This window comes from Pocillopora verrucosa, chromosome 11 (assembly GCF_036669915.1).
Source record: "Pocillopora verrucosa isolate sample1 chromosome 11, ASM3666991v2, whole genome shotgun sequence".
NCBI classification, from domain to species: domain Eukaryota; kingdom Metazoa; phylum Cnidaria; class Anthozoa; order Scleractinia; family Pocilloporidae; genus Pocillopora; species Pocillopora verrucosa.
Window position 1 is genome coordinate 18,711,141 of NC_089322.1, and position 12,286 is coordinate 18,723,426.

Genomic DNA, 12,286 nt, shown 5'->3' on the forward strand with positions numbered 1-12,286 from the left:
TGTTCTCTGTACATTTACTAAGGTGCTGACACGGAGAATTTGTCTAGCAGCCAAGTGTGTCTTGAGTTGGTGATCATTTCTTTTATTCTTGTGACTTTAGTGAGTGATTCAGTGGTGATATTGTAAGGAGAAATAAGACGCTAATGACTCTTAAGGGTTATTGAGTTTTTTGTCCTATTGGGCGAAATAGGTCAATCAAACAAACTTTATTTATAGAGGGTAACAACTAATAGTGAACTGACCAATAAACTTGTGGCCCTCTTAATTAACCCTTTACAGCCTTACATCAGTATGCATATTCTCCATACTGTTCTCGATACATTTCTTTAGGTGCCGACAAGGAGAATTTATTAGACAATCAAGAGCTCCTTTAATTGTTGAACATTTCTTTGATTCTCGTGACTTTAACGAGTGATTCAGGGGTGATCTTGTAAGAAGAAATTAGATGCTGGTGATTCTTAAGGATTTAAGGGTTAACAAGTAGGTAAAAAGCCCCACAGTAGTTATTGCATAGCAAACAAGCTCACAACGCACTGTAATCAAATATAATAAAACTTATCAAACGTATGTTAACATGTAAAATTAGATGCTAAAATTGATGATAGTATTAAAAAATGGAACAAGCTGTGATAAATGCTCAAAAATGAAATATTTAGGAGTAGCAATTACATTATTCCTCGATGTTGTTGACTAGATATTATTGTTACCAAAATTTTTGTTTTTATTTTTTCTTTTTTTTTTTTTTTTTTACTCTGCGTATGACTTTCGCGATCGATATTTTAGAAACTGAAAAAGCCTTCTAATCTTTTTGCGGTTCACATAAAAAAGGCATGCTTTACTGTGAAGATTGTATAGCTTATATAGCTTATGAAAACAAAATGTAGGTTGCAGTCTGAAATGTGTAAGTTCATACATCTTCGTGCAATGACATATTCTCTGCGGAGATATAATTTCGTTCTTAATGAATAAAGATTGCAACCTTGTCAATTCTGTTCCCTAAATGACGTCAATAACGAGCTCAATGGTATGATCTTTTACAAGGAAATCTCTGCAACGGATTCTTCTTCAACAGGTTGAATGACATAAAGTTTAATTTGCGAAAATGTTTAGAAGCATTTCTCGGAATGAGTTCATCTGAAACGCAGTTTTCACAGTTTGCTGGACACGACTTCATCCTGGGTATTTCCGCTACCCGCTGCTCCACTAAGAGTATTTTCTGCCATTGGTGAATAATACTCCCCAAGGGGAGAGGTCTGTGGACTTTCCTGCTCGCTTAAGCCGCCCTTGTTCGCCATGGTTTGGTAATAGTCTGACGAAGTTGGGCCACTTGTTTCAGCAGCTGATCCATCAGATCTTCTCGTCACAGGCAAAGTATTCGATGCATCCATTGGAATGTAATCCTGTGGCGTAGAGTTATTTAAGGCATTGCTGCGCATTTCGTTATCCATCGGGACGTAGTCATGTGGCGTAGAATGATTTAAAACATTATTGGACCCGCCATTTTCCATTGGTACATAATAATCTTTCCCACGTCCCTTCATTTGTGCATTTGACGCAATACTTCCAGGTGGCACTTGCGTGTCATTTACAAGCTCGAGATATTCAGGAAGAGGCCGCCCAGGATTATCATACTCATGGCAATTTTTCATGGTTCTAAAATCCAACTTCTCATATAACCCACTATCATTGAGGTCCTGCTCAGCGTCTATTGGTTCATAACTTGGTATTGCCGCAGTTGTTGGGTCAAGGGCTTGATACTGGGGGAGGGGAGGGAGAGTAGCACGTCTTCTTGCTCCTTTTCCTCCCGCAACTTCTGTCGGATTCGTCCGAGGTACGGATGAGTTATTTTGACGTACATCCAGGTATTGTGGAGTTTCGTCCGTAGCATCTGATCTCTCTTAAAGATGACAAAAAAATTATGTGTCATACCAGATAGCAATTGTTGAGCATACTTAGTCAAATGTTATACAGTAAATCAAAGATTTTTTCGTCTCCCTTAAATATAAAGGCCTTGCCACAGATGTCTTTGAAAAAGAAACTTCATCAACCCAAAACGTTTTGAAATTGGGCATGAATCAGCCTTACAGAAATTTAACTTTAACATAAAAATGTTTTACTTGAAGAACAACCCACCTTCATTTCCTCTCGCTTTTCTTCGTTTATAAAAAATTATGATAATAATAATTGCCACAATTAAAAGTACTCCTAGGGCAGCAGTTAAAATGATCCACAATGCATTATCTGAGAAGAATCCGCGTCTTGAACTTGGGGTAAGGCTGGTTGGCGAGTCTGATGAAATTAAAAAAAAAAAGAAATCAATTTTCCTCATAAATCTTGTGTTTCTGTTACTCTTATTTCATTCTCTAGCAGCTTCCTGTGTGCTTTACAACAGAAAAGAGCACACTCGAGGCTCCTTTATTTGTTGAATACCGCAATAGAAAGTTGATGAAGCGCGTCTATCAACGTGTGTTTCAAGTCTACAACACGGAGGAAACTAGGAGAAGAGTGTTATACTTACCCTCAACTTCAACCCAAACAGACGACACATTCATTCCTTGATCATTCTCTGCAACACACTGAAATACAGCGTTGTGCCAGCTCTCCACGTGAATCAGATGTAATTTGTTCTTCTCTATTTTCACCCGAGAGCTGCTCAGATATGAGAACAAAAATAAAACTGGTTTAAACATATCAAATGCAGTCAATCATCAAGGAAATTTTGAAGTCATTTCCCTTACTCTGAAGCGTTAATTTCTTGTCCATTTCTGAACCATCGATAGCTAGGACTTGGGACACCATCTGCGATCAACATCACGGATAAGTTTTTTGATCTCTGTACTTGGATTTTCCGATGAAATCTGACTTTCCATTCGGGAGAGGCTGCAATTGGAATTAAGAAAATAAGTAAAGAAATGAAAGAAAATACTTAATTTATTTAAGCAATTTATTCTAAACAACGATGAAAACAGTTGTTACCACTACTTCTCATTAACGAGAAGAAGGAGTGGACTTACAAAAATTTGCCTATTCAGAGGTGATTCTAACCTGTTCCAGACTTTCAAATAGGTAAACGAAGCGAAATAGTAAACAGCGCGATAGTAGCGGCAGAGTGAGGTTTGGGTCGGGTCACGTAACTTCCATCGTAGTTACTCCGTAAATCCTATAGCAGGATTGATAAAGTGTTTTGTGAATGACCCCAAAATCAACAGTCGCTGGGTAAAAATTGAACGCAAAGAAAACTTGTTATAAACTGATCATTTACGTTAGCCCGACGTTTGCCGTAGGTGTTATTCCTGTGTAGCTAGACGTTTACCAGGCAGAGGTTTTAGTTATACTATCCATCAAAATCTTGGAGACGTGCCTGATATTTAAACTTGTGATTGGGCTCGTTTTCTAAGAATTGTTTAGTTCATGGGTTTTATTGACTCAGATAATATATCTGAAAATGGAACAGGTTTGCCTCTCATTAATAGCAACAAACGACTTCAAAACAAACCTTTCACTGTGAGGAAGGTGGAGGCCGACACACGCTCCATCTCAGACGCGGAAACCGCTGTACATGTATAATTCCCCTGATGTTCCTTAGAAACTTCGTCGATGAACAAAAGCCTGTTGAAATGTTCTCTCGGAAGATGATACTCATTGTCGTCGTCGTAAATCTTTTTGCCATCTTTCCACCATATGATTTTGGGTGGTGGCCTTGAGATAGAAGAAAAGCAAGTGGTAACGCTACCCGAGAATATAACGATATGCGCCGCGCAATCTCCCTGTACCAGCTGATTCCGAAGCGACGCTCGTTCGTCACTTTGCGCGGCAAAGGATCGACGCCCGGTAGAATAGATGACGACTTTGATTTGCTATAACAAAATAGATGTTGATTATTCGTTGTCTTCAATATTGTGCACACGTTACGCCTTCTCCTCCATGCTTACGAAACGTCTGAAAATACAATTTCAATCTGATGACGCAGCAATTCTGCATCTGTCTCATAATGTTTTTAGCGCACAATTTAGCAAGAACAGACGAATACAAAATACAAGCAATTTCTGTTGTCTAATGCTGATGTTAGTGCTGGTAAAAACGACAAGACAACTCGAAATAGCAAACTCATAGTCCAACCATAGTCGAAGAGGAGCTACGGAGACCTCAGCATCCGCATGCTTTGTCATTGTTAAGAAACGATCGTTGGTTTACTTCCTCAAGGAAGACTTTTTATAATCCTTTTTTTATATAATTTTGTCAAGTTTATGTACGGGCAGATGTTTAGAAGAGTTGGTTACTAAAAAAATTCAAAATTGGATGATATGTACTTTATATCTTCATTATTATGTTTGAGCGGTTGACTTAGATTCGAGTTATTTCGCTTTCTTCAGAAATCCCTCCATGATAAGACACTTCACGACGAGAACAGAGAACCTGAAAAAAATGGTTTTCAATCCTGACGGTATAGAAACAAAAGTGTTTAACTTGAATATTGGTCGATGAAATCCATTTTTTCCTTCTTTGGAGCGTGGAATAAACATTTATGCAGACGATAAAGTTAATAACTGGTAAAATACATTAATTATTACTTATACAAAAATCAATCTGGTGACATTCTTCTTACTTTGCTACAGCCAAACAATAAAGTTTCTTCGGATATCCTTCTCTGGCTTCTTCAAGGGGCTTCGGTGCAAAATAAATAACTGGTGAAATCTTTTCGGTTGATTCTAGGAACAACAACAAAAATAACAACAAAAAAGCAATACAAAAGTAAAATTAATTAAACATTAAGCTGTGAAATTCAAGAAACAGAGGGTCAACCATCGACATGTTTCTTTGACCCTTTTGGGCGTAGCTCTGGCTTTCAAAGAAATACTGAAAGGGACAGTTCAGCTGATTATTCTTAATCAAAGAGAATATCAATGGCAATTGAAATATTAAAAAGTAAAGGGCAGGTACATGGAATCGACGCAGTTGCTAAGATTCTACAGCAACTCTGTAAACTCTCAACCACGTAAGAACTGACGAACCTTACTAGTGAATACAAAAATGTCTTGAACGAATGCTTCTCAAAGGTAAAAAGGAACAAGATCGCTCAGTTTGCAAGAAACACCCTCAAGAACGGCAATTTAATATGTTTTTTTTCTTTACTTTTTTTGGTAATTCGTGTAGTGTGATCGTCCGGGTGAGTGTAGTTCTGAAAAGAACTGTTGTTGGTGACTGACGTTTCGACTATCTGTGCGATAGTCATCTTCAGAGTCAAGTGAGGAGTAGTTGTCAGTCGATGATGTTATAAAGTCTGGTTTGTTGAACGTGATTGGTCTGTTTAGCCGTGATGTGATTGGCTGGAAGACTCGTGTAGAGTTTGTTAACAGTCATTGGTCGGTTTCGATCCGTCTGTTGTTTGTCGGTCTGTTTGTCGGTTTGTTCACGTCGTTAATGAGTCGTTTGTAAGGTGCAGGTAATTGTTGACATCTGTTGAGAGGCGTCTGTTCTAAGTTAGTGAACCAGCTTTCCAGAGTCAGTCGTTGAAAATAGTTTGTACTGTAGGTTAAGCATTTAGCAGAGTCCCAGTCGATTCTGTGATTAGTTTGTCGGTGATGTTCAGAAATGTGATTGTTTACATCGCCATTTCTAGTTGCTCGTTTGTGTTCAGTTAGTCGCGTGTTAAGGTTTCTACCAGTCTCACCAATGTAAGAGGCCTGGCAGTCGGAGCATTCGATCTTATAAATCGCCCCCTGTCTGTTGTTGGGTTCGTCTTTGTCTTTAACGTTGGTCAGCAAATGTCGTAAAGTAGTAATAGGCCTGTGAGCTACGCGAATGTTGTAAGGTTGTAGGATCCGCGCGATAGCCTCAGAAGTGCCTTTGATGTAGGGTATAGCAGCTGTAGTCGTGATAGATGTGGAGTCCCTGTTAGTTTCTGTAGCGTCGGTCACCCTGTGAGTGTTTCGTCTAATGAAGTCACTGTTGTAGTTGTTTTTGTCAAAAACACGGTCAAGGTATTTGTTTTCGTCAGATAAACTGTCCGGTGTGTTGCAAACAAGTTGCGCTCGTCTTGTCAATGTCTTGATGGTCGTAGCTTTGTGGGAAGTCGGGTTGTAGGATGATTCGTCAAGAAGTCTGTCGGTATGCGTCGGTTTTCTGTATATTGTTGTTCGTAGTTCGTTGTTGTTTCGGCCTACCAAACAGTCGAGAAAAGGAAGCTTGCCGTCTTCTTCGATCTCCCTGGTAAACTGAATGTCGGTGTTTTGTTCGTTAAGGTGATTGTGAAGAACCTCAAACGTATTGTTTTCAATACAGGTGAAACCAGGTGGTTGTACGTGTATCTAAGGAAGGTGTCTGTAGTGAATTCCATGTTACCCTTTGTAGATAAGAAGTGATGTTATAATTATGATAAAATGGTGTGGCACACTTAGTGCCGGTAAGCTGGTGTAACCCCTCCCCCCCCCCCTCTCTCCTCCCCTCCCCCGATGGAAAATTCACCCGATTCTTCCATTTAAATAAAGAGTGAAATTTAAACCTTTAACCTCAAAGAGCGATTGGCTTCTAATTTCTCCTTACCGGAGCACCACTGAATAAAACAATAAGATCACAAGAATAAAGGAGACGATCACCAGTTCAAGAGGCTTTGATTGGTTAACACTTTCTCCTTGTCAATACCATAAGAAATGTATAGAGAACAGTATGGAGAAAAAAGAGTTAAACACATAAAGTTCATACCTTTTCCAGTAAGTTGAAATTTCACCACATGTGAGTATCTTTCTTCGTCACTCGTGGACATCTCGCAAGCTACTCCATTTATGCCATTCACTTTCTTAACGTCTGCTTTCGTCACAAACATAATCACAAGTGTTCCATCCATCGTCACCGCTGTACGGTTGTCCTCAGGAAGAGGATTGAACGCGCTGGGGTCGGAAGAGTCATAAAAACCCCAGCGGTAGCTTACACCAAAACTAGGGTCGTGGTTTGGACAAGGAATTTCAATAGGTTTTCCAAGGGTGACAGGGGCGTTCTTGTCGTTATCGTAGTGAAATTGGCCGGCGACTGGAAGAATAAACGTACATGTACATGGAGAAAATTTGATCAGAATAAATCAGTATTAACTACAATGCCATCATTGCTGCAGATAACGCATGATTCAAGGACTTTCTTTTCTCCTTTACTTGGAATAGTTAACAGACTTAGGGGATGCTTTCAACTGATGGTTGGCACTCCCCTTGATTCACGCTTAATTTGAATTTGATCATTTAAACGGTACTTGGGTTGACTTGTCGAGAGAGATAAAAAGTAAAAAATAAAGAGAAACTCTGACTGACTGAAGTTCACACCGATGGACGGCGCCTAAAATCAAGATTACTTGTTCGAAGAAGGTGATACACTGATGCAAGGCCGTCCCCAAGAATTTAAGCTTTATTCAGCATATTTCGGGCAAAGTCAATGACACTGACATAAGTCCATCATTGGTGACGCGACCTTTCTTTGAGATATTCAAGGTTGTGACAAGCATTGATTCAAAGGCAAATGTACAAGTCTCCAGCCGTAAACGCGGCCTAAAAGTGATACAGTCAGGGAATATCACAAAGATGCACTTACACAACTCCATACATGGGGACATGGTGTTACACTGCGCAGGCCCACATTCGGGAACGCAGCCCCAAAGTGAGATAAATAACATGCGGCCTCAGGGTACGATTTCCCGGATATTCAATTACCGTGATGCACTGGTTACAAGTCCATTCCCGAAATGACGGCCTGGGCGCGAGATTGCCGGGGAAAAGTTAACGATGTCCAACGACAAGTCAAAACCGAGAAACTTCCATCAAACAGAGATGCCGGGATTTTTAATACGGACAGTGCTTGAGTGCAGAACTCAGAATAACGAGACTCTTAAAGATGCCACAAACCTGTAACACGAACTTTCAACTTTCTGCTGAAATCCTCACCGAATCTGTTTTTCACGATGCACTGGTAAATTCCGCTGTGAGTATCATCCAGATATCTTCCCGTAAGAGTCCCGTCCTTCATGATGTTAAAGTGATGATCAATCGAAATTTCCTGTCCGTTCAGTTTCCATTTGTGCTTAAAAGGAAAGGATCCAACTGCTTTGCATGGAAAACGAAATCCAGAGTCTGATCGAACATCTTCAGGCTTAATCAAATCCCTCGATGGAAAATCAGTTATGACTGGTGGCGCCCCTAGAAGAAGTTGAAGAGGAGAAGTTTGCTAAAGCCTCCAAATTGTTTCACTAATGCTGTACTGAAATAGTTACAGCCAAAGGAGTTGGAAATCGTTGAATAATATGATTGAAGCGCCATCCCGGAAGTAAGGATGACGCAGTCATCGAGAACCTTACACTCCCATTCGACTTCAAAGACCTGAAGTCACATGCTGTTCGATTCAAGTCCTTGCTCAGAGAGCATTCTCCAATTACTGATTTTGCCCCCTCCAAAAAAAATCACGCAAACGCACAGAATTTCAAATAATTCTTGCTACACATAAGCCTACAGAGAAGATCCTTAACTCAGTGGCATTAAGTGAATAAGCCAATGACCTTTGTCTTACCATTTGCAAGGAACAACCACCTCGTGTTTAGTCTGCCACAACACGACCACATTAATAGAGGCGGGAAGTTTCTAAAGAAACTGTTATGCTGCATTGGTGGAGGGTATTACAAGAGAATTTGGTTTTATTATCTGTGTTAATAATTTGAATTTGTTACGTAGAGTTCTAAAGCTGAAGTTTCGAGCATTAGCCCTTCGTCAGAACGAACGCGCGATTTTATTTTCGAGCATTTAATTTCCATTCGATTCCTCTAGGCAACTGTTCAAAGTCAGATTTTTTCACACCTGTTCAATCAATCCTATATCTTTTTCTAGATCGATCTTGGACAGATCAATTAATTAGATAGGTCATTGCATTTGACTAAATCAAAGTGACGTAAACCAATCAGATACGAATATTAGCGGCAGCAGACCGTTTTTCAATACTTACTCTAATTGATCAGATAAGGCCTTATAATTTAAAATATATCTACTTAATATAAACCAATCAGAAGCTAGTATTAGCGGCATCCGACAGTGGTGCCATTAAGAGTCATATCACACCAAGATAAGACTGGACAATAAGTTCAAACTTATTCCTACCTGACTTGGCGTTAGTAATCCTCAGAAGTAAAATAAACCAAGCTGACAACGGACGCAGCATCGTTTAAATAGACGTTGTGTTAATTCCTGGGAAGACCAATACGACAAGATAAGCAATTAAATGGACGACTATATTGTGACGTTATTTGAAGCTATAATATAAGGCAAACGGTGAAAAAGGCCCACTTACTATAAATTTAAAATAATTGATTATTAATTATTAAAAGTCTCCGTTACAAAGTAAACAAAATATCTTCGGTTCAAATTATCCAATCTTATTTTTCCTGAATACATTTTGTTTGGCGAGGAATTTATACGGCAATCATTACAATCTCTTTATATAAATTTACGATTTCCAGATAAATTTATTTGTTTTGTATTTTGTTTTTTTTTTCGGTAAAAAAGCTACCTGGACCAGATGTGCACGACTGATACACGCGCGAGAGTAATCCACGCGCAAAGTCAATGACCTTCACGCAACCTCATGTTACTTAAAAAGTACACATGCAGCCTATTTAGCTTTTCTCGAGTAAGAACCACAACTATAATCTTCTGAATTTTACTCTGGCCTCGAAAATCGTTTTAGATCAGAACATGCGATAAAATGTACTCCGCTTAGTCGAATGAAAGTAAATCAATGAATAAACAAATAATTTCACGGGAGCCTGATTTAATTTCAAACCGAAAGAAATTGAGGCAAACGAAGAGGTACAGCTATAAATGGCGAGGAAATATCTCGCAGTTATTCCATTCGATTAGCGTTACAGACTACGCATCAATTTCGAAAGAATAATACGCTTTTTTTTTTTTTGACAAGTCGCATTTGTATCAGATAACCGTTGTACAGAACCGATTCTTGAATACAACCTCTAATTTCCAACCAAAATATATAAATCAGTAACGAGTTAGCACAACTTAAATAGATGATGACTTTTCGCTTGGTTTAAACAGAGCCCCTCGGCGACGAAATTACCTTACTTCACTTATCAAGAGAAGTATTCCACTTCGCAACATTATATATATTTTTTTTTAAAGCAGTCTGCTTCGACTTACCTGTCACATCTAATTTACATTCAAATATCTTCCTTTATCGACGAACAATCGCCGACAGCGGTTACATTGCTTACAATAGTTCAAAAGATATTCTGCAGCTGCTTCGTCTATGAGTACATATCATATCCAACAAAAGAAAACGAAATAAACCTTACGGCCTGAGAAAGTGTGAACCGCCATGTTCGGCGAAAACAACCAACACGCACTTTTCTTTAGTTTTTGTTCTCTCGTTAAAAATTAATCACTTTGGATTCTGCGAATTGACATATCATTAATGATTGATTTTTTAATACGTCGTCAAATAAAATAACTAATTTACGAACGATACAGCCAGCAAAAGTAGCTAAATGATTTCATGTAGTTATTGCAGGCAACAATAACAAAAGATTATTTGACTTTTAAGCGGCGAGTATTTGTAAAACAATTGTTGGCAGGACAACAAAAGTTTAAGCTACAAATGAGACCATTGCTCTGAGCATTTCACCCCGCAGATTTGCAAGTGTCAGTTTTTTCTCTATCCAATTCGCCCGGAAATACATAATAACAAATCAAATTTACGAGCCCTTCGGCTATTTGCATCCAAAAGCTGCCGGTTTTCGCCAAATAAGTGTAAAAAGTTATTCTCCAAACAAATTTAAGTAGCAATGAATAGGAATGAATGTTTGATCGAAATATCTAGATTCCTGCAAGTTCTAAAACTTAATTTTGTATTCTGCACTCACCCCGTTAAATTTTCCGCGACACGCTTGATTCTTATTTTTCAAGTGAACTCTGACCCAAAGTTTTTCGCTTTGGTCAACTGATCAACTTCTAAACTCGTTTCAAACGCAACTCATTATGGAAGCATGACAAGAGAAAGGTTTACAACTACTTGGTATGCGGTCATAATAGCAGATCACAAAAGAATTAACATAACAATGTCTAAAATTGACCGCGTGCAGTATCCATGTAATCGTCCAGTACTTTTGAAAAGACAGACTTCTTAAAGAGACCTAGCAGGTTACTTATTCCCCATATTTAAAGGAAATTTTGAAATTAGATTTTAAAAAAAACTATTTTTCTTTTTAGCTTTGTTTACTTTTAATACAAATCTTTCATTTACTTTAGCAATGACGTCAGACGAACATGCAAAACGTGGGTTGCTTTGATTTAATTGGACTAATCCAGTCGCATAGGCTAAGGAGGAGTAAAAACGAGGAAAAGTAATGATAAAAACGTCAGAAGGATCTATCCTTCAATTCGGGTATCACTGGAACTTATGTTACAACCTATGTCCTCAGGCTGAGGATACGTGAAGCTTTCTTTTCAGTGTCCGGTTCAACAGAGTTCCCTTTATACAGGTTTTACGGTCAATATATTCTTCCAGAAAAAGTTAACATTTACGCCCAAAAACTCCCGTGACTTCAAATCAAAGAAGAGATTCAGATGATCCGATTCGTTCAGGACCAATCCAATAGGACACTATATAATTTGAACATGGCAAGATATTCCAAAATTGTTCCTCTTTTCTTACCTCTTGACAAACCCCCCTCTCTAGAATCAACTGAGCCAACCGAGATCGAGAAACGGTGGACAGCTCTTTTCATTTCACAATAGAAGCGTCCTCTGTATTGCCTTTTTGACTTTTTCTCTTTTTCTACGAGAGAATTACACCTTGACCTCATTTCTGCGCAGTTGAGGGTCACACTAAGGAAATGAAACAATCCATGATGACATGCGAATATGACACATGTTGACATGAGACGCGCGGGCCTTGGACGAGTCAGTGACTGATGTACTTAGTTCATTTTGACATGAAATGTTATCGATTTCAGAGCTCGCGTACGGCATACTTTCTTCATAAAAAGGATACCAAAGCAAAGTAAACAAGCTACGAACTTTCCTCTCAACTGCATTCATATGGAAATTTTGCAAATACAGGTTAGACATGGGTCTCGATCGAAAGAATATGCACTCATGCACGGTTATGTCGCGTGGTAAGTAAGCGTGACATTAAATTCCATTTGAAATTTGGAGTCATTTGGAATACTAGTTACAGCGCAAGACATTAGAGTGACGATGCTGTGGATCGGCGAAGCTTGAATGCTTATTTTCGATGTAGTAGCTTA

At 38.8% G+C, this 12,286-nt stretch overlaps 1 protein-coding gene across 2 annotated transcripts; it reads right to left on the reverse strand.

The window, feature by feature from the left end:
- Nucleotides 1-161: 161 nt before the first annotated feature.
- Nucleotides 162-10,997, reverse strand: LOC131777244 (fibronectin type III domain-containing protein-like). Of its 2 annotated transcripts, none has more exons than XM_066174562.1 (10): nucleotides 10,901-10,997; nucleotides 9,126-9,212; nucleotides 7,887-8,177; nucleotides 6,703-7,026; nucleotides 4,607-4,709; nucleotides 3,497-3,699; nucleotides 2,739-2,880; nucleotides 2,519-2,649; nucleotides 2,134-2,289; nucleotides 162-1,897 (listed from the first exon to the last, which is right to left on the reverse strand). In XM_066174562.1, the coding sequence occupies exons 2-10, from the start codon at nucleotides 9,184-9,186 to the stop codon at nucleotides 1,149-1,151; spliced, it is 2,160 nt and encodes a 719-aa protein (XP_066030659.1). In that variant the 5' UTR covers nucleotides 9,187-9,212; nucleotides 10,901-10,997; the 3' UTR covers nucleotides 162-1,148. The 2 variants fall into 2 exon arrangements, with proteins under 2 accessions (XP_066030659.1, XP_058949473.2); XM_059093490.2 differs by lacking the exon at nucleotides 10,901-10,997 and adding an exon at nucleotides 10,179-10,368.
- Nucleotides 10,998-12,286: the final 1,289 nt, after the last annotated feature.

Bases quoted from the DNA above. Each gene is read 5' to 3' on its own strand.
- LOC131777244 (XM_066174562.1), bottom strand. From the start codon at position 9,186: ATGCTGCGTCCGTTGTCAGCTTGGTTTATTTTACTTCTGAGGATTACT. The intron at 3,700-4,606 runs GTAAGAAGAATG...TTCTATCTCAAG, and splicing joins TATTGTTTGGCTGTAGCAAA to GCCACCACCCAAAATCATAT. The intron at 1,898-2,133 runs GTGGGTTGTTCT...GTCATCTTTAAG, and splicing joins AAAAGCGAGAGGAAATGAAG to AGAGATCAGATGCTACGGAC.